This window comes from Cololabis saira, chromosome 22 (genome assembly GCF_033807715.1).
Source record: "Cololabis saira isolate AMF1-May2022 chromosome 22, fColSai1.1, whole genome shotgun sequence".
In the NCBI taxonomy this organism is placed as follows: domain Eukaryota; kingdom Metazoa; phylum Chordata; class Actinopteri; order Beloniformes; family Belonidae; genus Cololabis; species Cololabis saira.
In genome coordinates, this window is record NC_084608.1 from 2,056,142 (window position 1) to 2,083,967 (window position 27,826).

The 27,826-nt window shown below is 43.4% G+C and overlaps 1 protein-coding gene across 1 annotated transcript; it reads right to left on the minus strand.

Moving 5' to 3' along the window:
* Window positions 1–1,659: 1,659 nt before the first annotated feature.
* gal3st2 (galactose-3-O-sulfotransferase 2) lies at window positions 1,660–27,826 on the minus strand. The gene is made up of 4 exons (XM_061713520.1): window positions 27,738–27,826; window positions 14,059–14,163; window positions 4,941–5,511; window positions 1,660–2,603 (listed from the first exon to the last, which is right to left on the minus strand). The coding sequence occupies exons 1-4, from the start codon at window positions 27,785–27,787 to the stop codon at window positions 1,755–1,757; spliced, it is 1,575 nt and encodes a 524-aa protein (XP_061569504.1). The 5' UTR covers window positions 27,788–27,826; the 3' UTR covers window positions 1,660–1,754.

Here is a 27,826-nt window from a genome sequence, read left to right on the forward strand (position 1 = left end):
TGATTGATAAGAAGCCAGATAAGATAATAGGGCTTGGTCGCCAAGTTGCATTCTGGGACACGGCGGCCATGTTGGCAGCCTCGTGAGTGTAAACAAACAGCAGTGTAGTAGAAGTGTGGAAGCACTAAGTGAAGAGACAAAACGCAAAAAAAAAAAAAGTTAAAATGCCAGAAAGGAACAGGAATTTACTGGGATACCTTAAACAAGGAAGCCAGGGACCGGTATAAGGAGAAAATAATGATTATTAATGGTCTTACTGCCGCAATTCTGCACAACCCACGTCTTCGGCTACATTGTTTGCGGTGTGAGCGGCTACACTTGTTATAGTCGTTGGAGTCTCATGTGCAGTTCACTAATGGATGGATGTGCAGGAGCTTCAGATCATAAAGCCGGCAAACAGTGGGAACAAAAGTTAAACCATTAGCGATCTTTTCCCCACGTCTGTTATGTGTGGAGCTGTTGCAGCTACAACACAGCAACGGGTTACCATGGTTCACAGAATAACGGAAAGTAACGATTACAAATAAGACACAACGAATAGGGAGCACGTCTGTACACAGTGCGCAGTGGTCCGAAGAGCAGCTAAGGTAGCTTCCAACATGGCGGCTCCGCCAAGTCATGACGTCAAGACGACCAAGCCCTATAAACTGCAGGGTCACAGCCTGGCTGATAACTCCTGACCATCACGGGGGTCTGCTGGAGCCGATCCCAGCTCATTACAGGCCAGAAGTAGAGGGACCTTCATTCATTTGTTACTTATTGAACTACTTAATTTAAGTCTGTGAGCGCTTCTCATTTTTCCGTGTAGATTATCAATAACTGCAGGTCTTCATCAGTCAATCAGGTCTTTCATTTTAGATGTTCAGTCTTAATACAACTCCTTCACACTATTCCTACTTTATTTGATACAGTACTAATGTTAAATTCCAGCTTTTGGGAGCTAATTTAATAAAAACAACAAGATGGAAAAGATCCAGAGAAAAGTTGCACTCTTTTATTCACTCAAAAACAATAGCTACAGTACAGACCAAAAGTTTGGACACACTCTCCCATTTGTTTGAATGAGAAGGTGTGTCCAAACTTTTGGTCTGTAATGTAAGAGAAGAAGAAATAATACAACCAGAGTCAACAAAAGTTGATCAGGGCAAATCAACGTTCTGATCTGGAGCATCTTGAGGTATGAACGTAGACATTTTTATTTTTACTGACAGAAAAGAGTTCAAAGACTGGCCAGGGCGTGTAATACGGGTAATATGTTGCCTGATTTATCTCCACGTATTTGTCCATAATCTACGGAAGAGTATTAGGGCCAGGCAGGAAAAAAATAAAAATAATATTAGAGGAGGACGTTTTTTTTTCATTATGTACTTCGAGAAAAAAGTCGAAATGTCGAGAAAAAAGTTGAAATGTCGAGATTAATGTTGAAGTACAATTTCGAGAAAAAAGTCGAAATGTCGAGAAAAAAGTCGAAATGTCGAGATTAATGTTGAAATACAATTTCGAGAAAAAAGTCGAAATGTTGAGAAAAAAGTCAAAATTTCGTGAATAAAGTTGAAATGTTGAGAAAAAAGGTGAAATTTCGACTTTATTCTTGAAATTGTATTTCAACATTATTCTCGACATTTCAACTTTTTTCTCAACATTTTGGCTTTTTTCTCGAAGTGCACAATAAAAAGAAATCTTCCCCTCTCAAATATTTTTTCTCCTGCATGGCCCTAATACTCTTCCGTGATAATCAGCATGTTGAGAGGAGGCTACGATGCTCTTCCTTTAGGAGCAGCGGTTTTAGCCGCCTGTCTGATCCTGGCAGCTTCCTCAGGGAACTGCTGCCTGTACAGATGGTTGGTGTACTGCAGTTCAGGAGTTATCAGCCTCTGACATTTCCTCCTGGTTTGTGTGTCGAGGTGTGAGTTCAGGTTGTAGCCCTGAATCACAGCGGCTCCGTACTGAAAGGGCTTGAACCCAGTCTCTTTTACTTTGGACGGGTCCACTGCCCCTCCACCTTTCAGGCAGATGTTTGCCAGTTTGGCCTGTAATTGTCTCAGCTGTGAAATTTCACGCTTCATTGTCTCCCGCCCAACCACATTGTCCACTTTGTGCCAGAAAGTGGTGTTGAAATGTTGGTAAATCCTCCAGTCCAAAGCGTTCCACCGCTTGATTTTCTCTGCAGTGTCGGGTGAAACGCGGTGGCGAGTTTGGTGACTGCGGCTGTTGAGCCTAAAGGAAACAATGTCTTCCGTGGACCAGCAGAGGGCGTGCTTGAGCAGGACCATGGACTCCTCAAAGTAATCAGAGATAAGGACGAGGTGGAATTCCCGTTGGATAGCAGTGATAGCCGTGGCTGCTCGCTCCGCCAGGTCTTCAGCACCGTCTGCCGCGTTGTTGTCAAAGCCGAAGTCGAATGCCAGGACGTTGTGAGCGTAGTGGTTGTTGCTCAGGGACGGCTCGTATTTCTCCCGGCAGCTATCCAAGAAGTCATCCAGGCTGCGAGTCTTGCGGAAGGCTGGGATGCTCCTGTAGTACGTAAAGATGGACTCCATCATGTCCACAGGATGCCTGAGGATGGAAAAGTAAATTGCATCCTCAGGCATCACTTTGGCCAGCTGAGCCGTAGTCATCACAAGAAGCAGACAGAAATATTCTGGTTAATACTCCGAACATGCCGTCATCATCCACAAGTGAACAAAAACAGCTGGACACCACTGGAGTCAGCGAAGCCCAGGGGGTCTCCAAGTGTTCAGCTTCATTTCAGCTGTTAATATTCATCAGTTGCTGCATTTCAGGTCTGCAACACAGGCCACGGTTACATGATGTTTTTTAATTCCCAATGAATTATTGCGAATTAAATAATTCAGAATTAAACTATTTTCCTTCGAGTTTACACCGAACAGGTCTACAGGTTTACAGGTCACCGGTGTCACTTAAATATACTATAACTGGACTATAACTTATTGTATATGCCTGCACTTTATTTTTTGTTTATTCCCTCACTGTGGTGTTATGTGTCTGTTATTTATTTATTTATATGTGAAAGTAATATTCTGAATGCGCACACTGTTACCACCGTGACAAATTCCTATGTGTTTAACACAAATGGCAAATAAAAGTAATCTGAATCTGAATCTGAATTACATGGAAATAGTAATTCTGAATTGAGGTTTACATGGAAAACATGTTTGATGGTCTTTCTCCAATTCCTCTCCAGGTCTGGGGGTTGGGAAGGTTCTGATTGGATAGGGGGGGGACCGGAAGTTAAACTACCGGAAGAAAAACTAACACAACTGTTTCCTGTTTCCATCTGTTCTTTTAATGATTTCTATTTATTAAATAAATGATCTATGCTCTTGACCAGCGTTTACTGCTGCTGCATCTTGAAACTTTGTTAGGAAAACCAGCCCAGTGGAATATAAGATCATGGAGACAGACGGGGGAGGGAACGAGCAGAAAGAAAGACCAGAATTAATTTAAAGAGGAATGAGTGGGTACATGATCTGGAATTATTCTATTCAGATTTAAAATCAGAATAAACCAGACACTTACTTCGGAATTAAGTTTAATTCAGAATGGCCATTTTCATTCAGAATTAGGTGTTTACATGGTCATTTTTACTCATTTTAAATCGGATTTAATTTTAATTCTGAATTAGAGAGGAATTAAACTTCCCATGTAAACACACTCACAATCCAAAAGGTTTGTAATATCAGTAGTCCTTCTGGTTCCAGCCAAATCAAGGAGATCAAAAGCTTCAGGTGTTAATTCATCCCATTCTTCATGCAAACTCATCTATGGCATTCAACGCCGTCTGCATTTTTTATTCAAAATTCTACTTCAGGAATGTGTTGCAGGCCTTATGTGTACAAATAGATGGATATTCACAAGAAAGTTGAAACAAAGTTTCATTGGTTCATAAAGTACGTTATGACAAATGTCAAAACTGATTTGTAATCCCAAACTTCCCGTCTTGTCTAGGCCTGTGTTAAAAAAATAGATTTTCCGATTCTAAATCGATTCTCATATTAATTCCTAAAAATCGAATTGTATGTCTAAAGATCGATTTTTTTTTTCCATGATTATGTACATTACAACTTTTGGTATTTTTGTGTTCATGCCCAAAAAAGTTTTTGCATTCAAATATGTTTAAAGGTATGAAAACATTAAAGTTTTTGGTTATAATTGCATAAATTGTCTATATTTCATTACTTTATATACTGTCTTGGGGTTACATTTGCATAAAATGCTAAAAACCCAATTCTCAAAAATTAAAAGACTGAAAATGGAAAAAAATAAAAATGGAATCTGGGAAAAAAATAAAACGGATTTCATCCGTCTCTGTTTCCTCCCTGGATCTGTTTGGTAATTCTGCCCCACGATGTTTCTGTTTCAGTTCTATCAGCATTCTGGGAGCTGATTGGTCCTTACAGCATCATTAGCTGCAATACTTGCTGTTGAATTTCAATATAATACTAGTATTAATATGTTGCAGAACTAAAGTCATATCATTCATGCAACAGCTGAAAAAACTGTTTTAATAACACTAACCCAAATCAATATCAGAATCGGATTGAATCAAAGCGTGATAATGGATTCTGAATCTTAAGAATCGGAATCCAATCGATTCTTGACATTTGAATGGATCCCCAGCCCTGGTCTTGTTTGAACTCAACTGAATCTTACAATCAACAAAAACATATTGATCCCCATATAAATCAGCTAAATGAGCCATGTTTAGACTTGTCCTTAATATATTGTTCATATCATATTTTATTCATATAATTATCCTTCATATAAGACCCCCTTTTCCACCAGTTAGGTGCTGCAGCCACTCTAGTCTGCTCTGGGTCTTGTACTCGTCCCACCAAACATCTGCGTTAATCTGGACTGTAAATGAATACAAACAGTAACAAATAAACACCTTGAGTGATTTTTCTGATTCAGCTCACCTCAGACTTTTTAAATCTCATGTGGTTGCAGAGGATGTGGACGTCTCTCAATCTCCCGCTGCTGACGCCTTCCACAAAATGTGCAGAAAAGAAGTGTGGGTAAAACAGCTGGCTGTGTTTGTTCAGCGGGAGGGCGAAGGTTAAGTTCCTGCTTTCTCCGTAGCGATATAAAATGTTTAAGATGCTGCTGCTTGCTGTTTTGTGTGTCTTGAGGAAAACAATGTGAGACTTTGGGTGGCATGTTGCGTTGGGAGGAGCTCGTCTCGGTTCGTCTCGCTCATCCGGCAGAAACAGCTTTCCAGGTGAAACCTCTCCTGTTCCTGTCTTGGAGCTTAAAGGAAGTTTGATATTGTTTTTCTCCATGTTCTTCAGGGGAAGGTGGTCTCCGGACTCTCCCTGTCCCTCAATCCGATGATGAGGATTTGCATGTTCTTCCCTCTGCATCCAGCCCTTCTTTAATGTCGTAGAAGAGACAGAGTAGAGGTGCGCAGACATGTTGTGCAGCGTTGGAAACAGGTTGTGTTCATTATTGGAGGACCTTGAATGTTGGAGTCCCATCAGCTTGAGAACCCTGGAAAAAAGTCCTTAACGGTCAGTATGTCACATGACTGATACAGCTGCAATATAATGAACAACAATTCGTCTCAATTCTGAAACACGAGAAAGACAAATAACTAGGGATGCCCCGATACCGATACCGGTATCAGCCCCGATACCGATACCGGTATCAGCCCCGATACTGGTATTGGTATCGGGGCCGATACTGCTCTCATATACTCGTACTCGTACTCACAAAAATTCTCCGATACCGCGCACCGATACCACTTCATTGTTGTTGTAGTTACTGATTAGCGACTCTAGGGGGAGATGTTGAGCTGCAGTCAGCGTGTGATGAGAAGAGAGTACGCCACCTGCAGTTCTGGCTCTGCCCGCGAGTGGCGCTGGGCCCGGTCTGGTACCAACTGGTCCCGGTCTGGTACCAACTGGTCCCGGTCTGGTACCAGCTGGTCCCGGTCTGATACCAGCTGGTCCCGGTCAGATACCAGCTGGTCCCGGTCAGATACCAGCTGGTCCCGGTCAGATACCAGCTGGTCTGATACCAGCTGGTCCCGGTCAGATACCAGCTGGTCCTGGTCTGGTACCAGCTGGTCCCGGTCTGGTACCAGCTGGTCCCGGTCAGATACCAGCTGGTCCCGGTCAGATACCAGCTGGTCCCGGTCTGATACCAGCTGGTCCCGGTCTGATACCAGCTGGTCCCGGTCAGATACCAGCTGGTCCCGGTCTGATACCAGCTGGTCCCGGTCTGATACCAGCTGGTCCCGGTCTGATACCAGCTGGTCCCGGTCAGATACCAGCTGGTCAGGCCGGAGCTTCGGGAGCTGCGTGCTGGCCTGCGGTCCCCACCCCTGGTCATCCCGTTGCTGGCCCCCCCTTCTCCTCCCTTTTCTCTCTTTTGTCCTGCAGGTGGTCGTGGGTGGCTTGTAGCTTGCATTACGGAGCACAAGTCTTTCCCTGACCCTGCACCCCAACCTGGGACTTGCTGATTGGGCCGGAGCTTCGGGAGCTGTGTGCTGGCCTGCGGTCCCCACCCCCGGTCATCCCGTTGCTGCTTCCACCTGCCTGCTGTGCTGTTGCCGTCCCTGACCCACCAGTCTGGCCCTCGGCAGGAGGGTCCCCCCTTATGAGCCTGGTCCTGCTCAAGGTTTCTTCCCTCCTAAAGGGGAGTTTTTCCTTGCCACTGTTTGGCTTAAGGTTTTTCTCCCACTAGGGGAGTTTTTACCTGCCATTGTTTATGTAATAACTGCTCGGGGGTCATGTTCTGGGTATGGGTCTCTGGAAAGCGTCTAGAGACAACTCTGTTGTATTAGACGCTATATAAATAAAATTGAATTGAATTGAATTGGTCCCGGTCTGATACCAGCTGGTCCTGGTCTGATACCAGCTGGTCCCGGTCTGATACCAGCTGGTCTGATACCAGCTGGTCCTGGTCAGATACCAGCTGGTCCTGGTCTGGTACCAGCTGGTCTGATACCAGCTGGTCCTGGTCAGATACCAGCTGGTCCTGGTCTGGTACCAGCTGGTCTGATACCAGCTGGTCCTGGTCAGATACCAGCTGGTCCTGGTCTGGTACCAGCTGGTCTGATACCAGCTGGTCCTGGTCTGATACCAGCGGGTCTGATACCAGCTGGTCCTGGTCTGATACCAGCTGGTCTGATACCAGCTGGTCCTGGTCTGATACCAGCTGGTCTGATACCAGCTGGTCCTGGTCTGATACCAGCTGGTCCCGGTCTGATACCAGCTGGTCAGATACTAGCTGGTCTGATACCAGCTGGTCTCGGTCTGATACCAGCTGGTCCCGGTCAGATACCAGCTGGTCTGATACCAGCTGGTCCCGGTCTGATACCAGCTGGTCCCGGTCAGATACCAGCTGGTCCCGGTCAGATACCAGCTGGTCCCGGTCTGATACCAGCTGGTCCCGGTCTGATACCAGCTGGTCCCGGTCAGATACCAGCTGGTCCCGGTCAGATACCAGCTGGTCCCGGTCTGATACCAGCTGGTCCCGGTCAGATACCAGCTGGTCCCGGTCAGATACCAGCTGGTCCCGGTCAGATACCAGCTGGTCTGATACCAGCTGGTCCCGGTCTGATACCAGCTGGTCCCGGTCAGATACCAGCTGGTCTGATACCAGCTGGTCTGATACCAGCTGGTCCCGATCAGATACCAGCTGGTCCCGGTCTGGTACCAGCTGGTCCCGGTCTGATACCAGCTGGCACCGTTTCCTTTGCCGAGATGCAACCAAATCAATGTTATAATCTCCTCTTCATCCAATGTTGTCATGTCAACTTGTTCGTTGTTCTAATCTACTACTGCTACTACTTATAATAATAATAATTCTTTATTTTTTAAAAAGGGACAGTGTACATTGATCAACGTTTCCTTGCAGAAAGTAAATGTACCCGAGTTAGCCGAAAGGCTAATTTTCATGGGCAGTCCCTTCGCCAGATGTTAATAGACATCTACTACCGCTGCTACTACCGTTACTAATAAATATTTAATCACTTTTCCAACTGTTGCTCTGCTTACTGCCCCCTATCGGTTACCATTGGTAGTACATGAGCGACGTTGCAGTTGGTGGTGCATGCGAACGGACATGAACGTACGGGAACGCAAGCTGAAACTTATTAGTAAGGTGTCATGAGGAGGAAAGGAGAATACGTTGTTTATTACCAGCAACTTGATGAAACATCTCAAGACGCATCATAAAGCTGAGTATACGGAGTATGCTAATGCTACTGCAAGAACACAACAGCAACATTAGCTCAGGTTCTGCAAAAGAGACAGACAATGGAAAGAGACGACCCACGGGCCGTTAAAGTAACGGAAGCTCTAACCGTTATATAGCGCTGGATGAGCAGCCACTGTCAGCTGGAGAAGACCAAGTATATTACGTATGTTGTTAGTATACTTTATTATTATTATAGAAATTGGATGGGTGAATGGATGGGTGAATGGATGGATGAATGGGATGTCTGGGTCTGGGGCCCTCCATTGTCGGGCCCGCGCGGGTGTCACCCTGTTGGGGGGTTCCCTCTCTCCGGGCCCGTCTCCGGTCCCCGGAGCCACATAGACATATGTACATATGTACATATGTACATATACATATATATATATATATATATATATATATATATATATATATATATATATATATATATATATATATATATATATGTATATATATATATATATATATATATATATATATATATATATATATATATATATATATATATATATATATATATAATTAATAAAATAAATATATTTGACATATTAAAAAAAATAAAATCATATGTATTTTATATAAAAAAATGCACATATATATGTCTTAGGTTCTTACCAGCATGGTATTAACCATTAATACGCGTGCAGACAAAAAAAAAATGTGAAGACAGTGCCAGTGTGGAGACTTTATATTTACACAGATTATTATTTTTTGTTTAAAATAGTTATTCTACTCATTTTATTAATTTTTATTGAATTTATCTGTTGCAAATAAAACCTGTCTTCCAATTCATTGCATTTTTCATTGCATTTTTTGCTTAGTTATTTTTGTGGTAGAAGTATCGGTACTCGGTATCGCAAGTACACAAATTTAAATACTCGTACTCGGTGTGAAAAAAATGGTATCGGGGCATCCCCTACAAAAACACCGAAAACATTTTAAATTGCAAAGTTATAAATGTCAAGATGGTTCACCAAAATCTTTCATTTAAAAAATGAAAAACCTCGTTCTTCCCTTAAAATGAAACCTCAGAAGAACAACAGAACGTAACATTTGAAACTTTTATTAACTGATAAACAAACACTGAGATACAATGAATAAGCAGTGACATACACAATATCATTGATTTTTCTTTGTATTAGTATTTTGTGTTTATTGTTAAAATCAGGGACATCCTGTCTCAGACTGATGCATAACAACTGATGGGTGTACTTGTTACCTCTAGAATGGACTGTGGTAATTCTTTATTAATGGGTCGTCCTAAAAACTCTAAACATCTCCAGCTCATCCAAAATGCTGCAGCCGGGGTTCTGAAAAGAACCAGCAGGAGAGATCACGTTTCAGTTTTATCTTCTCTTCATCGTCTACCTTTGAAATCCACAAATAGAAGTAAAACTTGTTCCCCTCACATTGAAACCTCTTAATGATCACCAGCCCATGTATCAGAGAGGCTGTAACAGGAGGATGGGAGTAGAACCTTCAGGTACCAGGAACCAGCAGGTTTACCTGTGGGTCCGAGAGGTCGTGTCCAGGAACAAGACGCCCTCTCTACCTTTAACATGAAGCTGCAAACCCTCCTGTGTGATAAAGGTTATAGTTGGGGTTGATCAGGTGACCTGAAACATCACTTATGGCACTTTTCCACTAGTACTCAGCGCGACTCCACTCCACTCGCCCCCCTGTTTTGAGCTTCTCCACTAGGGGTGGAGGTGGGTGGAGGTGGGTGGAGGCGGGTGGAGGTGGGTGGAGGCGGGTGGAGGCGGGTGGAGGCGGGTGGAGGCGGGTGGAGGTGGGTGGAGGTGGGTGGAGGTGGGAGGAGGTGGGTGGAGGTGGGTGGAGGTGGGTGGAGGTGGGAGGAGGTGGGTGGAGGTGGGTGGAGGTGGGTGGAGGTGGGTGGAGGTGGGTGGAGGTGGGAGGAGGTGGGTGGAGGTGGGTGGTGGGAGGAGGTGGGTGGAGGTGGGTGGAGGTGGGTGGAGGTGGGAGGAGGTGGGTGGAGGCGGGTGGAGGCGGGTGGAGGCGGGTGGAGGCGGGTGGAGGCGGGTGGAGGTGGGTGGAGGTGGGTGGAGGCGGGTGGAGGCGGGTGGAGGTGGGTGGAGGTGGGTGGAGGTGGGTGGAGGTGGGTGGAGGCGGGTGGAGGTGGGTGGAGGTGGGTGGAGGTGGGTGGAGGCGTGCAGAGTCTGTAACTATTCTGCCGAGGTTCTAAGCTGCTGAGTGGGCTGTATCTGACATCATCACACTACAGGCCACCGATTGGTCGGGGGGTTGGAGTCAGACGTCTGAGTCAGGAGGAGGAAATCAGAGAAAGAGACTCTGACGGATTCTGGTTAATTTTATTCAACAGGCAACGGCAGCAAAAGTCTGTTTCATGATCCAACTCTGAGGGTCAGATGTTCATAAACCTGGTGCTGAGGAGAGAATTAAAAAGGGATGTAGACGGAGATAAGGAACGACCAGATCTACCAGGAGCTCTGTCTCTTCATAGCTGCTCACGGCTCCAGCTGACTTTTCAGCAGCACAGAGACAAACTAACAAAAAATTTAAAAGCGCCGCCGCTTGAAGCTTCTTTCTCTCTCATTTTTTAACTTGATATCAAACACAAGCCACAGACCCAGCAGCACATCTATCATCTCCTCCAGGTTCTACATCTTGAGTGTTGTTGTCTTCTTCCTTTAGATACACAATCAAATACGTCACAGCAGCTTCTCCAACCTCCTACTTCTGATCTGGGTATCTAAAAAGAAATGAGGGCAAGGCGAGTGGAGGCGAGTGGAGTGGAGTGAGTAGGTACTAGAATAAAAGTGCCATTAGTGATGCTGCTATAGACCTGGACTGCTGGGAGACCTCCCATAATGCACCTCTCCTCTCTCCAACTCTGTGAATGACTCTATTGTTGTTATGAGCCAGTGTTCCAAGCTGAACTGTGTTGTTGAAGTGTCCTGAGATGACATTTATGATGATTTGATTTGATATAAATAAAGCTGAACTGAATTGAATTGAATTGAAATGAAGCTATTGAAAATGGACCGTCCCAATAAGGTTGGATCTGTCTGTTCAACCATTTTGGCTTCTTGGAAACATTCAGTCAGTTGACCTACATTGACTTTTCTTTTAATCAAATACCTAGAGTTCTGACAAACATGTTTCAGTGCTGGAGTTCATGAGAGCGTAACTGCTGTTATCTTCTGCTGATCTGTGGATGAAAAATGTTTCCAAATAGTTTAGCTGAATTCAGGAGAAGCGTTTTGACACCTGGATCCCAGCTAAAAACGTGTTATTGTAACTTTGCACTAATATGCAGTGGGCAGGCTCGTCTAGACTTTGGCCACGTTCACACTGCGAGTAAAGCGACCCAAATCCCATTTGGTTTGTTGCATCTCAAATGACATGAAACCCATTCCTCATTCCAGACCCGGTCACTTGTATACGTGGTTCTAAATCTGACACGTATCTGATGTTTTCCAACACAACTGAACCTTCAGCTTGCATCTCACCAGTCTTTGGCGTCACTTTTATGTGAGTAATGTCACAGTTCTGGACCGGTATATCTTCTTCAGTCCCGCCGGTCACATGCGGCTGCATCAACAACGGCTGACGCTAGACGTCCAGTCTTTAGAGCATTTACATGACAGCTCCACTGATGCCACCATGAGATTAGGGCTGAAACCATTCCTCCAATAATTAATCATTGTTTAATTTCACCAGCTCAAAGACGGGGTATTTCTCCCGGACTACGTTTAATGCTGCACAACGCGCTGACGCCACTTAATGAGATTAACGTTACGGTACCTTGCCAACATAACGACTGTCCATGCGGCTAACGCATTTAATCTGTAAAAACACAGAGCTGTAGAGAGATGAGGGGGAAAAAGAAAACGTAATAAAGCTAACTGGGTAGTTTTCAATTTTAGCTCTGTATTCATTGATGGATAAAACATCCAGTAGCGCTGGTGCCTAATGTGCTCCAATACAGCAGGATCAGAATTATATTTTGAACACTGCCAAAACTCAAAATCTTATCAAGGCTTTGACTTAAAACTTAACTAGAACTTAAAATGTGCTTGACACAAATGAAAGTTAAATTGAAACACGTGGGAAAAACCCCTAACATTTTAAGTTATGTCTGATATCAGGTGTAATGGCATTTTTAGGTTAGAAATAAGAACATTTCTTGGTAAGATTAGTTTTTTGAGTGAATCAGTGAATTTGGTCGACTGGTGTAAGTTCAGGGTTTTTAAATGCACAGCCATGAACCTACTGGATTATATCATTTAGTCTTAGTAATGTCAATTAACATCTAACATCTTATGTATATTATGTATATATGTATATTTATAATTACTCTTTCGCAAAAATATGTTTTATCCGATTACTCGATTAATCGATGTAATTTTCAGTAGAATACTGGATTACTAAATGATTTGAAAGCTGCAGCGCTACATGAGATGAAACCCTGCTGCTCTAGATGGAGCAGCAGTAACTTAGGCTGGGTTTTTATTATAGAAATAGGTCCTGCCTTAATTTAGCGGTTAGGAAAACTGGTATACAGGATACGTTCTTAAGTGTTCTACACTATGGGGATATTATATACATGCAATCTGCCTCCTCTACACTTGGCTCCCTCCACTCTGTTTGAATATCCACCTCATCGTCCCAGACACATCACTGTGTACTTTAGGAGTTGGTTTCCTGGCCTTCACTGAGCCTAAGGAGAAAGCAGCATTGCTATGTTTTACTGGGTAAACTTCCTTCATATCTGTGTAATCTCCTATCACTCACCAACAGTTATAATCTCTGTTCCACTAGATGCTGCTCTACCAGGTACCAAGGATTTAACAGAGCTTGGTAGAGCAGCTTTCTCTTATTTTGTGCTCAGGTCATGGAACAATCTTCAGAACATTACAGCTTAATGATCGGGTCTCCCTGGGAGAGTCAAAGCTCTGGTAAAAAACTGTGTAACTGAAGAGTGCAATTGCTATTTCTGAACTGGATTTTGTTGTACTTGTCTGTTGTTCTTTGTCTGTTTTTAAAGTGTTTTTTTTAATCATTTTTGTAACTCTGTAATGGTGTGCTATCTTGGCCACGTCTCCCTCGAAAAAGAGATTTTAATCTCAAGGGACTTCCTGGTTAAATAAAGGTTCAATAAAATACCATATTTTCCGCACTATAAGGCGCACCGCATTATAAGGTAAATATCTGGTAAAATACCGTACTATATGGGCTGGGGTTGAGTTACGTATCTACCTGATGGAGCTGCTACAGGAAATGCAACAAAATCCTACAGCAAATGCAAAAAAAAAAAACAAGAAGAAAAGTACCGTATGTCAAACTTTATTAACAAAATAAAAAGCAGCTTTGCTCCGTCTCGTCAAAGTCTCCATTATGAGAATCAGCGTCGCTGCTGTTGTCTTGAACGTCTGTGACGATTCCTGATGTTTTTAGTGCCGTTACTTCGGCGACACCAACTACATTACCCACAATCCCCCTGACTACATTACCCACAATCCCCCTGACTACATTACCCACAATCCCCCTGACTACATTACCCACAATCCCCCTGACTACAGTAACAGAAATTACCGTAATGATCACATATAAGACGCACTGCATTATAAGGCGCACTGCCGGTTTTTGAGAAAATTAAAGGCTTTTAGGTGCGCCTTATAGTGCGGAAAATACAGTAAATAAAACTTGCTTATGTCACACGCCAAAAGGTATTTTTTCCCTAATAAATCAAAACAAAGTTGAATTTGTGGACAGACATACGGGATGGGATTTGGTTGAGCCGACCAGAACAAAAGTGTCTCCGTGCCGGTGGTGTGGATGATACTTCACCTGGCCTGTTGGGCAATAAAGGTCTGGACGGCGACGCCGAGCACGAGCAGGAGGAGCAGCACCCACGGAGAGAGACGCCTGCTGCACAGCCCTCTCCTCACCGACCTGCAGGGGGCGCAACACACACACCAGCTACCAGTCAGTAGCACCCAGAGCTGGGAGAGGAGCCAAAAACTGTACTCAAGTAAAAGTACTGTTACTTCAGAATAATATGGCTCAAGTAGAAGTAAAAAGTAGTCATCCAAATAATTACTTGAGTAAAAGTAAAAAATTACTCAAGTACTGAGTAACTGTTGAGTAACGTCTGATTTATTTCTTTAACACAAACATTCAAACAGACAAAAGTACAAAATAATCATCTTCAGGCAAATTAAATTAATAACATAATTAAAATTAATAAAAAAAAATAGCTTAAATTAAAACAATCTTAAAGTAAATGTATGTACTTTAATAAATAATAAAATAAATGAATTAATAACAGAATAAAAGAATAAATTAAGCACAAGTATTACAACATTTCAAGCCTTTGTACTTTTCTTTTTTAACCAGGCAGAACTAGAACAAACATGAACTCATAGAAACTCTGTGTGTGTTTGAGTCTGTGTAAATGTGACAAAACATGCAAAAACTAACATTTTTCCCAAAGAATCACCAGTGATGTCATGAGATTGATGCATACGCGGATAAAAGGGATAAAAGAAAAGTAACAGCTCAACGTAGCCTAATGTAGCGGAGGAAGAGGAACAGTTTCTTCTTCACAAATCTACTCAAGTAAAAGTGAAAAGTATAGTGATTCCAAACTACTCCTAAAAGTACAACATTTCCCCAAACTTACTCAAGTAAATGTAACAGAGTAAATTTAACTGGTTCCTCCCCACCTCTGGTAGCATCCTGTATATCCCTAAAAGCATCTCAGAAATGAAAAGTTCAAAGTGCAGAGGGGAGTCTGACGGCAGTAACACACACTTTATCATCATACCAACATCCTGGACAAAACTGAATCTGGTTGAAATGTTAAGCCATTAATTCACCTTGCATTTTTAGGAAGGACATACAGTACGAGTATTGTTTCCAGCTCTGTAGGCTATAGTCTGGTTCAGGAAGATTGATCTTATCTTTATTAATCTTTTACTGCTGCTTTTGCTCATCTGTCTGAAGACGGTAATGTGGTCATGCCAAAAGCTAATGGAACGTTTTCCAAAATAAATCAGAGAAAGGTTTGGGAGTTGCACATTCCTGGAATGGTATTGAGTGAAATACTCCCGTAACAGAGACAGCAAGCAAACGTGTCTGGGCCACAGCGAAAACAAAAACCTTGGTTCTGGTTAAACTTACAGACCTTATTCAGCTCAAGTTAAATGAAGGTTTAAAGGTAGTGAAGGTGGAATACCAGAAAGAACCACAGCATCCACAAAACAATTACAGGTATGTTACAATGAGCCACACAAATGATCTTAACCGTCATAAGTGCAACAATTATCTCAAGAGGGATGCAGATGTACGACACAAAGACAGCAAGGTTCAGGTCTGAAATCCAAATCCAAAGCAAACAAACCATGATGAGGCTTAAACATGTGATCAAAGCCCAGAGTTTGGGTTTCCATCCATCCATGTTCTCTGCTGTTTAACCCTGTACAGGATGAGCGGGGCCTGCTGGAGCCCAGGGGGGGCAGGGGAACGTTTCAGGGGAACGTTTCAGGTATCACTCACTTTAATCCTACTGACATTCCCGAGAAACATGTGTTCAGCTGCAAGTCTAATAATGTCTAATAATGTCTAATAATGCAAACGTTCAGTCATCATTCCATGTTTCCCTGTTGTTTTTCACTTAACTCTTGTACTGTCTTTGGGTCAACATGACCTTCTCCTTCCTTCTTTCCTCCTGCTCTCTCCTTCCTTCTTCCCTTCCTCTTTTCTCCCTTCCATCTTCCTTCCTTCCTTCCTTCCTTCCTTCCTTCCTTCCTTCCTTCCTTCCTTCCTTCCTTCCTTCCTTCCTTCTTTACTCCCTTCTTTCCTTCCTTCCTTCCTTCTTTCCTTCCATCTCCCCTTCCTCTTTTCTCCCTTCCTTCCTTCTCCCTTCCTTCCCTACTCCTTCCTTCCTTCCTTCCTTCCTTCCTTCCTTCCTTCCTTCCTTCCTTCCTTCTTTACTCCCTTCTTTCCTTCCTTCCTTCCTTCCTTCCTTCCTTCTTTTCTCCCTTCCTTTCTTCTTTCCTTCCTTCTCCCTTCCTTCCCTACTCCTTCCTTCCTTCCTTCCTCCCTTACTCCTTGCTTCCTTCCTTCCTTCCTCCCTTCCTCCCTTACGCCTTCCTTCCTTCCTTCCTTACTCCTTGCTTCCTCATTCATTCATTCCTTCCTTCCTTCCTCCCTTACGCCTTCCTTCCTTACTCCTTGCTTCCTTCCTTCCTTCCTTCATTTTTCCCTTCCTTCCTTCTTTCCTCCTGCTCTATCCTTCCTTCTTCCCTTCCTCTTTTCTTCCTTCCTTGTTTCCTTCCTTCCTTCCTTCTTTTCTCCCTTCCTTCCTTCCTTCCTTCCTTCCTTCCTTCCTTCCTTCCTTCCTTCCTTTCTTTCTTTCTTTCTTTCTTTCTTTCTTTCCTTTCTTTCTTTCTTTCTTTCTTTCTTTCTTTCTTTCTTTCTTTCTTTCTTTCTTTCTTTCTTTCTTTCTTTCTTTCTTTCTTTCTTCCTTCCTTCCTTCCTTCCTTCCTTCCTTCCTTCCTTCCTTCCTTTCTTTCTTTCTTTCTTTCTTTCTTTCTTTCTTTCTTTCTTTCTTCCTTCCTTCCTTCCTTCCTTCCTTCCTTCCTTCCTTCCTTCCTTCCTTCCTTCCTTCCTTCCTTCCTTCCTTTCTTTCTTCTTCTTCCTTCCTTCCTTCCTTCCTTCCTTCCTTCCTTCCTTCCTTCCTTCCTTCCTTCCTTCCTTCCTTCCTTCCTTTCTTTCTTTCTTTCTTTCTTTCTTTCTTTCTTTCTTTCTTTCTTTCTTTCTTTCTTCCTTCCTTCCTTCCTTCCTCCCTTCTTCCCTCCCTCCTTCCTTGACCTGCAGACAGCACCAGGGTTGAGTGTCTGTCTCTTTAAAATGTTCATATTTAAGGCCCACAGCAGGAACACTAAGCTCTTTTTGATCTGACTCTCGTGAAGTTGCTTTCATCGGTGTTGTTGAGACTCTCCAGACCGTCCTCACTGGACATTTTTGCTAGAGCTTTGTGATGCTTGAAATGATAGTAATCTATTGAAAAGCTCATGGAAATAGTGGTTGCTGTGACATGTTGTGGTCCAGGGAGAACACAGCCAGCCCTGCCAGGTCTCCAGTATCACTTTACCTGGGCCCAGTTACCGTCACAACCACAACGGAGAACCAATCCCCCTCATGATTGATTTAGTAGGTTAAAATAACAGCCACTGTGATATCACAGCGTTGACCCAGACAGCAGATCCCTCTGCACCCCGAGTCTGTCTCTGAACCATACTCAGATGGATTTCTAATAACAGCTGTGGGCACAGCCACAACCAAAACAACACTTCACAAACACACGCTTCACTTTTTCCCTGACTGCTACAATCCAACTCTTTTCCAACTTGACAGTCACACAGGAAACCCTGACTATCATGTGTTTATGACCTGAGGGACAAAGACAGAATACATTCTTCAATAAAAACTTCTGTTCTAATAATAGCAATGATTATGATGAACAAATAAAAGATTATTATTGATGATTGAATAAACATCCATAAACAGAATTTCTCAAGAGGGAGGTTAATTGCTCTGCAGGTATCTGGAATTACTCCCCCGTTATAAAAGTCTGGTCTTAAACAAGATATTCAGAGTTTTCTGGCACAAGTTCTCCTACGCACAAGAAAAACATTTCTTAAATGGGCCAAGACTCCAACAGCAGTTTAATATTAGACCTGTCGGAAAAGCGATATTTATCAAATCAAACTTGCTGCTTCCATGTTACGCTACAGGATTTTACGCCGCCACCTTAGTCTGGCTTTGAAGTCTTTAAGTATAATCAATATGACGTACTTTTTCAAATAAAACTGCTCAATATTAAAAGGTGGGGTGGGCCTGCTGGAACCAAGCTGATGCCAGATAAAACGTTTAACCATCTTCGCTGGCGATCTGCAGCTGCAACAATAACACAGAAGCCTGTCACTGGTCTACGAGGAATCTCTGGGTCCACACCTGCCTATATTATATTATATATTATATATATGATATGACCTGGATCTGACCTGGATCTGACCTGGATCTGACCTGGATCTGACCTGACCGGACCTTCAAAAGCACTGCGTTCATCACAAGGCAAGTTTATTTGTATAGCACAGTTCAACACAAGGGCATTCAAAATGCTTTACATCAACATTAAAAGCTGCAAGACACGATTAAACAGTAAATAACAAATAACATGAAATAAAATGATAAGAAAAGAAGTAAAATAATAAAAAGCACAAGTTGCTGAAAAGTAAGGGCAGTAGAGTACAGCAGGTAAGTATTTAATTAAACAGTAATATGTTTATCCTGATTTAAAGGATCTACAGTTGCAGCAGACTTCAGGTCTACAGGAAGTTTGTTCCACCGGTGAGGAGCAGAATAACTGAACGCTGCCTCACCTTGCTTGGTTCTGGTTCTGGAACCACAACAAACCAGATCCAGATGAAGCTCAGGGGTCTGGGAGCTTCATAGGAACTAACAGATCCAGATGAAGCTCAGGGGTCTGGGAGCTTTCCTGGTGTAATATGGTCCAGTTTCCTGGTGTAATATGGTCCAGTTTCCTGGTGTAATATGGTCCAGTTTCCTGGTGTAATATGGTCCAGTTTCCTGGTGTAATATGGTCCAGTTTCCTGGTGTAATGTGGTCCAGTTTCCTGGTGTAATATGGTCCAGGTTCCTGGTGTAATATGGTCCAGTTTCCTGGTGTAATATGGTCCAGTTTCCTGGTGTAATGTGGTCCAGTTTCCTGGTGTAATATGGTCCAGTTTCCTGGTGTAATATGGTCCAGTTTCCTGGTGTAATATGGTCCAGTTTCCTGGTGTAATATGGTCCAGTTTCCTGGTGTAATGTGGTCCAGTTTCCTGGTGTAATGTGGTCCAGTTTCCTGGTGTAATGTGGTCCAGTTTCCTGGTGTAATATGGTCCAGTTTCCTGGTGTAATATGGTCCAGTTTCCTGGTGTAATATGGTCCAGTTTCCTGGTGTAATGTGGTCCAGTTTCCTGGTGTAATATGGTCCAGTTTCCTTGTGTAATATGGTCCAGTTTCCTGGTGTAATATGGTCCAGTTTCCTGGTGTAATGTGGTCCAGTTTCCTGGTGTAATGTGGTCCAGTTTCCTGGTGTAATATGGTCCAGTTTCCTGGTGTAATGTGGTCCAGTTTCCTGGTGTAATATGGTCCAGTTTCCTGGTGTAATGTGGTCCAGTTTCCTGGTGTAATATGGTCCAGTTTCCTGGTGTAATATGGTCCAGTTTCCTGGTGTAATGTGGTCCAGTTTCCTGGTGTAATATGGTCCAGTTTCCTGGTGTAATATGGTCCAGTTTCCTGGTGTAATGTGGTCCAGTTTCCTGGTGTAATGTGGTCCAGTTTCCTGGTGTAATATGGTCCAGTTTCCTGGTGTAATATGGTCCAGTTTCCTGGTGTAACATGGTCCAGTTTCCTGGTGTAATATGGTCCAGTTTCCTGGTGTAATGTGGTCCAGTTTCCTGGTGTAATGTGGTCCAGTTTCCTGGTGTAATGTGGTCCAGTTTCCTGGTGTAATGTGGTCCAGTTTCCTGGTGTAATGTGGTCCAGTTTCCTGGTGTAATATGGTCCAGTTTCCTGGTGTAATATGGTCCAGTTTCCTGGTGTAATATGGTCCAATTTCCTGGTGTAATATGGTCCAGTTTCCTGGTGTAATATGGTCCAGTTTCCTGGTGTAATATGGTCCAGTTTCCTGGTGTAATATGGTCCAGTTTCCTGGTGTAATGTGGTCCAGTTTCCTGGTGTACTATGGTCCAGTTTCCTGGTGTAATATGGTCCAGTTTCCTGGTGTAATGTGGTCCAGTTTCCTGGTGTAATATGGTCCAGTTTCCTGGTGTAATGTGGTCCAGTTTCCTGGTGTAATATGGTCCAGTTTCCTGGTGTAATATGGTCCAGTTTCCTGGTGTAATGTGGTCCAGTTTCCTGGTGTAATATGGTCCAGTTTCCTGGTGTAATATGGTCCAGTTTCCTGGTGTAATATGGTCCAGTTTCCTGGTGTAATGTGGTCCAGTTTCCTGGTGTAACATGGTCCAGTTTCCTGGTGTAATATGGTCCAGTTTCCTGGTGTAATATGGTCCAGTTTCCTGGTGTAATATGGTCCAGTTTCCTGGTGTAATATGGTCCAGTTTCCTGGTGTAATGTGGTCCAGTTTCCTGGTGTAATGTGGTCCAGTTTACTCGTGTAATGTGGTCCAGTTTCCTGGTGTAATATGGTCCAGTTTCCTGGTGTGATGTGGTCCAGTTTCCTGGTGTAACATGGTCCAGTTTCCTGGTGTAATATGGTCCAGTTTCCTGGTGTAATGTGGTCCAGTTTCCTGGTGTAATGTGGTCCAGTTTCCTGGTGTAATGTGGTCCAGTTTCCTGGTGTAATATGGTCCAGTTTCCTGGTGTAATATGGTCCAGTTTCCTGGTGTAACATGGTCCAGTTTCCTGGTGTAATATGGTCCAGTTTCCTGGTGTAACATGGTCCAGTTTCCTGGTGTAATGTGGTCCAGTTTCCTGGTGTAATGTGGTCCAGTTTCCTGGTGTAATGTGGTCCAGTTTCCTGGTGTAATGTGGTCCAGTTTCCTGGTGTAATGTGGTCCAGTTTCCTGGTGTAATGTGGTCCAGTTTCCTGGTGTAATATGGTCCAGTTTCCTGGTGTAATATGGTCCAGTTTCCTGGTGTAATATGGTCCAATTTCCTGGTGTAATATGGTCCAGTTTCCTGGTGTAATATGGTCCAGTTTCCTGGTGTAATATGGTCCAGTTTCCTGGTGTAATATGGTCCAGTTTCCTGGTGTAATGTGGTCCAGTTTCCTGGTGTACTATGGTCCAGTTTCCTGGTGTAATATGGTCCAGTTTCCTGGTGTAATGTGGTCCAGTTTCCTGGTGTAATATGGTCCAGTTTCCTGGTGTAATGTGGTCCAGTTTCCTGGTGTAATATGGTCCAGTTTCCTGGTGTAATATGGTCCAGTTTCCTGGTGTAATGTGGTCCAGTTTCCTGGTGTAATATGGTCCAGTTTCCTGGTGTAATATGGTCCAGTTTCCTGGTGTAATATGGTCCAGTTTCCTGGTGTAATGTGGTCCAGTTTCCTGGTGTAACATGGTCCAGTTTCCTGGTGTAATATGGTCCAGTTTCCTGGTGTAATATGGTCCAGTTTCCTGGTGTAATATGGTCCAGTTTCCTGGTGTAATATGGTCCAGTTTCCTGGTGTAATGTGGTCCAGTTTCCTGGTGCAATGTGGTCCAGTTTACTCGTGTAATGTGGTCCAGTTTCCTGGTGTAATATGGTCCAGTTTCCTGGTGTAATATGGTCCAGTTTCCTGGTGTAACATGGTCCAGTTTCCTGGTGTAATGTGGTCCAGTTTCTTGGTCCAGTTTCCTGGTGTAATGTGGTCCAGTTTCCTGGTGTAATGTGGTCCAGTTTACTCGTGTAATGTGGTCCAGTTTCCTGGTGTAATATGGTCCAGTTTCCTGGTGTAATGTGGTCCAGTTTCCTGGTGTAATGTGGTCCAGTTTCCTGGTGTAATATGGTCCAGTTTCCTGGTGTAATGTGGTCCAGTTTCCTGGTGCAATGTGGTCCAGTTTCTGTAAAGATGCCATTGCAATAATCCAACCTACTGAAAATGAATGCATGAATACGGTTTTCCATGTCTTGTTTAGACAGAAACCCCTTAATTCTAGCAATGTTTTTCAATCGCAACAACACAACTGACCTCTCCTTCCACAAGGAGATATCGGTCCAATATGTTCTCCAAGTGGTTCCTCGATGGTGGAACAAGCATCTTTTTCATCCCACAAAGGGTCTTGAAGGCCTTTCAGGACTGTTCCTGGTTAATGGAAACATGCGATCCAGCCTCCGGAAAACTACCCAGAACCACCACAAGTGGAAACACACCCACCATGAGCCAAATTCTGAACTATTTACTAGCTAAACTGAAATAAATGTATATTAATAAGGCAGTCATTTTTTTCAATATGTTAATTGTATTGAAAACAAAAGGTACTGAGCTGACTATTTCCAGGAAGTCCTGTATGGGTGGGGTACATTGTGCTACGGGCATCAGCATTGGCCACGGTTACATGATGTTTTTTAATTCGGAAATAATTATTCCGAATTAAATAATTAAGAATAAACTATTTTCCTTCGAGTTTACATGGAAATAGTAATTCCGAATTGATTGGCTTTATCCAATTCCGCTTAAAGTCTGGGGGTTAGGAAGGTTCTGATTGGATAGGGGGGCGGACGTCTTTACGTATTTACGTTTACCAGAAGAAAACAAACTTACTCGATTAGCAACAACATGAAGGACCACATTATTAGCATCCTATTTGGATTTGTTTTGATTTTATTTTTGAAGCAGCAGCACAACGACATCATGTCGATGATTTTCTTTGGTGTGCTGAGGAGGAGGGAGATAGAAAACCGTGCTTTGGCACGACCAGCGTTTACTGTGTGCTGCCATCTTGAAACTTTGTTTGGAAAACCAGCCCAGTGGAATATAAGCGTCATGGAGACAGACGGGCGAGGGAACGAGCAGAAAGAAAGACCGGAATTAATTTAAAGAGGAAAGAGTTTATACATGATCGCGGAATTATTCTATTCGGATTTAAAATCGAAATAAACCAGCCACTTACTTTATTACGGAATTAAGTTTAATTTGTAATGGCCATTTTCATTTGGAATTAGGTGTTGACATGGTAATTTTTTACTCATTTTAAATCGGATTTAATTTTAATTCTGAATTAAAGAGGAATTAAACTTCCCATGTAAACGCACTGATTGTGGCCAATGGAGGAGAAAATGACTCTTGGACCAAGGAATGTTACATCTCTGGTGGGAGCGAGGTTGAACTTGTGGGTAAGGTCTAAAAGACCGACATCCTCACGGTCACCTCAATGCAGAGTGGATTCTGGAACCAGTCTCCTTGAGAGTCTCCAGTCTGCAGGTGTTCAGGATGAGAGGTGTTGGGGTGGACTGGGCTTAATCACAGATCCCAGCTCAGAATCTGTACAATGGAGCGTTCCCTAGTTGATTGGAGGGTATAAATGGGTCGCAGTTCTATGATTGATTGTGTAGTTGTATCATTGGAGGTATTTCTGGACACTGGGATGAAGACCTCATCCCCAGCTGGTGGTAAGTTGGTTTAGATGGTGAGGGATGATACCGGAGAGACTCAACAAGTCCAAACACGTAGTGAGGGTTTGCTGGGAACATCTGGTCAAAAAACTTGTCAGGAGCAGGAGCAGGAGCAGGAGCAGCTGCAGCGTATCATCTGCTCTGCAGAGAAGAGAAGGCTGCAATCTTCCATCTCTCCAGGACCCTGAAAGTGCAGGAAAGATTGCAGCACACCCCTCCCACCCCGGCACAAACTGTTCCAGACTCTTCCCTCTGGCAGGAGGCTGCGGTCCATCAGGACCAAAACCTCACGCCACTAAAACAGTTTCTTCCCGTCTGCAGCTGGCCTCATCAACAAGGCCCCGGTCCCCCCTCTCCACCGTCTACCACGGACTGCCCCCCCATCCCACTCTACGTTACATTAACGTAAAGACTCCAATCCTGACCTTATGCGTCACATTAACACACATCCTAGGCTACCTTTGCACAGACTCATTAATCCGGCACTTCAAAACCAACATGTTGTACATTTTCTCTTTTAATAATATTTGCTCTTTTGTATTGCACCAATCACTACAACAAATTCCTTGTGTCTGTTAAACGACTTGGCAATAAACTTATTTCTGATTCTGATTCTGATTGAGAATAGTCTTCAACTCCCCCCTTTGACAGAGCTTCATTTGCATCTCAGAGGAACCGGGGAGCAGTGAGCCTGAATGTTCCACACCTCAATTACCAAGACAACTGACCGGAACTCTGGCTGCAAAGTTGTCGGCGCCTGCAATGACAGACATCCTTGAATCTGGTGGTGGTCACCCCAGGTGAGGGAGGACAGCAAACTAAAGAGGAAGTCCTTGGACTTGGTTAGCCCTTTGGACTCTTGAGGAAGTTGACTAGCGAACTGCAGATATGGCTGTGACGAGTGACTTCTATTCACTGAGTAGGTTCTCCAAAACCATCAGGTGAGCTCAAAGTGTGCTTCACCAACACTAGGGGTAGGTGCTACTGACCTTGACCGAGGATATTATTAGTAGGCAGAGATGCATGTGAACAGGATTCTCACGGTGCATGTGTGGGACTTGGCAGCTCTGAATTAACCTGGATCTGCAGGGATTCACACTTCATTAATAGAAACGGCTTGTTTCAGATGAATCTCACCTTGTCCTCTTACTACTGCTCAAGACAGACCTTCTTCATACTGCTATCAAACTAACCCGGTAACTTTTACACAAAGAACATTATAAATTAAATATTTCTTTACTCTTACATGAGTGGATTTGTTATATATTGAGTGAAAGTTGCTGTGCTTTTTAGAGATGAAACCCTTGGGAGCGCACAGGGGAGTGTGCAGACGTGAACACGATGGACAGTGTTGCATGTTTATTTAGCTGGAGTGACATGATGGAGCTGGTAGCTAGGCTACACAGATGAGGACAGTGAAGATATCCACACAAATAATCCTGGTGCTACTGTTTAAGTCATTAAAGGGGACCTATTATGAAAAACACATTTTCTCTTGCTTTAACATATCGCTATAAAGTGGTCTCCCCTCAGCCTGCCAACTCAGAGAAGGAGGAAAGCAACCAAATTCTGCAGTGTCTGTACAGCCGCCCGGATGAGCCGTCCAGTGTGATGTGGATCTACGAGACAATAAGATTCTGCTCCCGTCGTTAAGTAATAATGGGAGTGATTTACATAGGTGCGTGAAACCACTAACAACTAACTCCGCCGGCCGGAGCTTCCGCCATTTTTTCGTAGCGGTGTATCGCGTCATTCAGGCAGCCAATCAGCACAGAGCCTCATTATCATAGCCCCGCCCACTCAGAATCCTGCATAGATAATGAGGTTAGAGAATGGGAAGATAAAGACATGGATCAGAGGCTGAATTTCTAATTTATTTAGCAAAAACAATCAAAAGCTTGTTTTAAGACATTCAAGGCCTGTTTAAAATAGGTACTAGATGCCATAATAGGTCCCCTTTAAAGTCTGTATGCAAAGAAGAGTTTATAATATCATGTTTGGGTATGAATGTTGTTATACCCATGCGATCAGACCCCCTGGTGTTTCAGATGTTGAGACCCTGTCGTTCCTGCTGGCTTTTGCAATGTTCAGTTGGAGTTTACTACGCCAATCTTTCATGGTTACATCATTTCTTTTAGTTAATGCGCTCAACAGAAGCACCAGTTTGCTTGTCTCTTTGGTTATTCGGCTTCTACAGAACCTTATTGCTAACATGTCCTCATAGTTTTGAAAGTTTTAGGGACAGTTATTACAGTGTTCCTCTTTTGGTCCATTGAGTTGAAAGGGTCAAATGGTCCAACTCACAATGTTGTCTTAGGCAAGATTGCTATTTAGTAAGTGGAAATCAAACAGTTTAAACAAGATTTTAATGAATTTGACTTAATTAAACCGAATTGATCAAAAATAACCCTATCTATTACAAAAAAGCCTCAATCACTTTTTGACAAATGTGGTGTAATGGTATTGATTCATGGCTCCTCTTCCCAGATGTTGATCAATCTGGATGTGAAACTGAAAGCTTTTTGTACTGAAGAGCTTCATTGATCTTTCCTCTCAGTTTAGAGTGAAGCTGAATGGAAATCTGGGAAAGCGGCGCGTGTGTGACGTGGTTCATATCCATTTAGCACAGATAGGACTTCATACTGTATTGTAATCCAGCACACAGAGGTACTTTGAGACACCTTTGAACTACTACACTTGCACACCCCAACAGTGTTCACAGCTGCTTGCACTATGCTGGTTTCACCTCACCTCTCCATGAAATCATTTAAGTTCACATCAGAGAGCTCTTTTTCAGCCTCTTTTGTCTTATCTACAGTACTTTTACCTTAGAGCCATTATACCGCCAAACGATAAAAATATCACAAGTAACACTACCTCCTTAAATGATAATGATGTTTTATTTCTGTAAACCTTCCAGGTTGAAGAAATGTTGGGGGATGGGAGAGTAAAAGCTGTCTGTGGAGGTGACCCACAATCCAGGATTAGATCTCCATATAAGACTGGTCCTTTCTAGTCAACCGCTAATTTGATCACAGTCCTCAACTTTGTACCAAAAAGGATGAAAAGCTGTTTTTGTTTTCTACAATTCAAAACAGTCACTTGCCCTTTCTGACCTCAGAATGCACTTCTAATTTTCTTCAACCATGATAAGTTCCAACTCATCAAAGAGCCAGTGAGTTCAAACAACAGCAAATCATTTAATTCTGGTCTAAATATGTCCTGCCAGGGGACAGACTGTTCTCATGGAACAAACAGTCCTGTTACAAGATAATAATGATCAAATCTAATTCAATATACAAGCAACAGCGGCAGGGCATTTATGAAAGGAAAAAGCATTGAAATATCCCAATGGTTCATCCTCTGAAGCAGGACAAGTCCTTGAGAGTTCCTGTCCTGCTTGTCCTCAGGGCTGCTGTCCTGCTTGTCCTCGCTCATCAGTTTGTCATCCAGGCTGTAGTTAGTCATGTATTTCCGCAGCACATTTGGTACATTTTCACTGCCAACATAACTTCCTCTGGTAACGGCAAGGGGCGCCTCCAAAAATGTTTCCTAGGGGGGGCCAGAGGGGGCCACTTCAATTCTTGAGGTGGACACCAAAACTAAAAGCCATCATTACAGGACTTTATTATACTGTTGTAGTATACAGGCTCAGAAATACTTTTTTCTTTAACTTTCTAACTTGTCTGAATATGAATGGTTAATGTTGGTAAAAACCTAAGGCATATATTAATATAATATAATATATATATATATATATATATATATATATATATATATATATATATATATATATATATATAAAAGCAAATGACGGAAAAGTCCGCCTTCAAAAGGTGATGAGCCTCTGTCTTTCACACCCGGAACCCTGTGCGAGCCTGAAAAACTTCGATAACCGACTTTTGTTTCGTTTATTTGTAGATGTGTAACAAACACAGAGTCTGGAAACACTCTCCAAACTCCACACGCAGATGCAGACTGATCCACATGCCAGTAACCCGAGCCGTGCGCCCCCCGGGCACCGCTGGCGCACGCACTTTACTGGACATGCAGCCACGATCAGATGCAAAAACCTGCAACCAGAGTAGGCTACGTATAGGATGCGGTTCCTGTGCGCATCCCTGTGTGTGCATCCCTGCTGTGTGTGCATCCCTGCTGTGTGTGCGTGCATCTGTGTGTGCGTGCATCCCTGCTGTGTGTGTGCGGGCTCCTCACTCCTGCCCGCCTCCCAGATAAATAGCCGCGCCAGCAGGAGCGACTCCAGACACGCCGCAAAAGGTCTCACACACTTCCAGAAAAGGTTCAGTTAGAGCCCAGCAGCACAATAAAGTAGACTTACGAGGCGGTGAAGCTGAGGGGCCAATTCCATCTCCTCTGCGCGGTCAGCATCTCCCCGGAACATGTGAGGGAAGTTTGGCTGCTGAAGTC

Coding starts and splice junctions, on each gene's coding strand:
- gal3st2 (XM_061713520.1), bottom strand. CDS start 27,787: ATGCTGACCGCGCAGAGGAGATGGAATTGGCCCCTCAGCTTCACCGCC. Junction 14,164..27,737: donor CCCCTCAGCTTCACCGCCTC/GTAAGTCTACTT, acceptor CGCCCCCTGCAG/GTCGGTGAGGAGAGGGCTGT. Junction 5,512..14,058: donor TTTATTGCCCAACAGGCCAG/GTGAAGTATCAT, acceptor ACTTTTTTCCAG/GGTTCTCAAGCTGATGGGAC.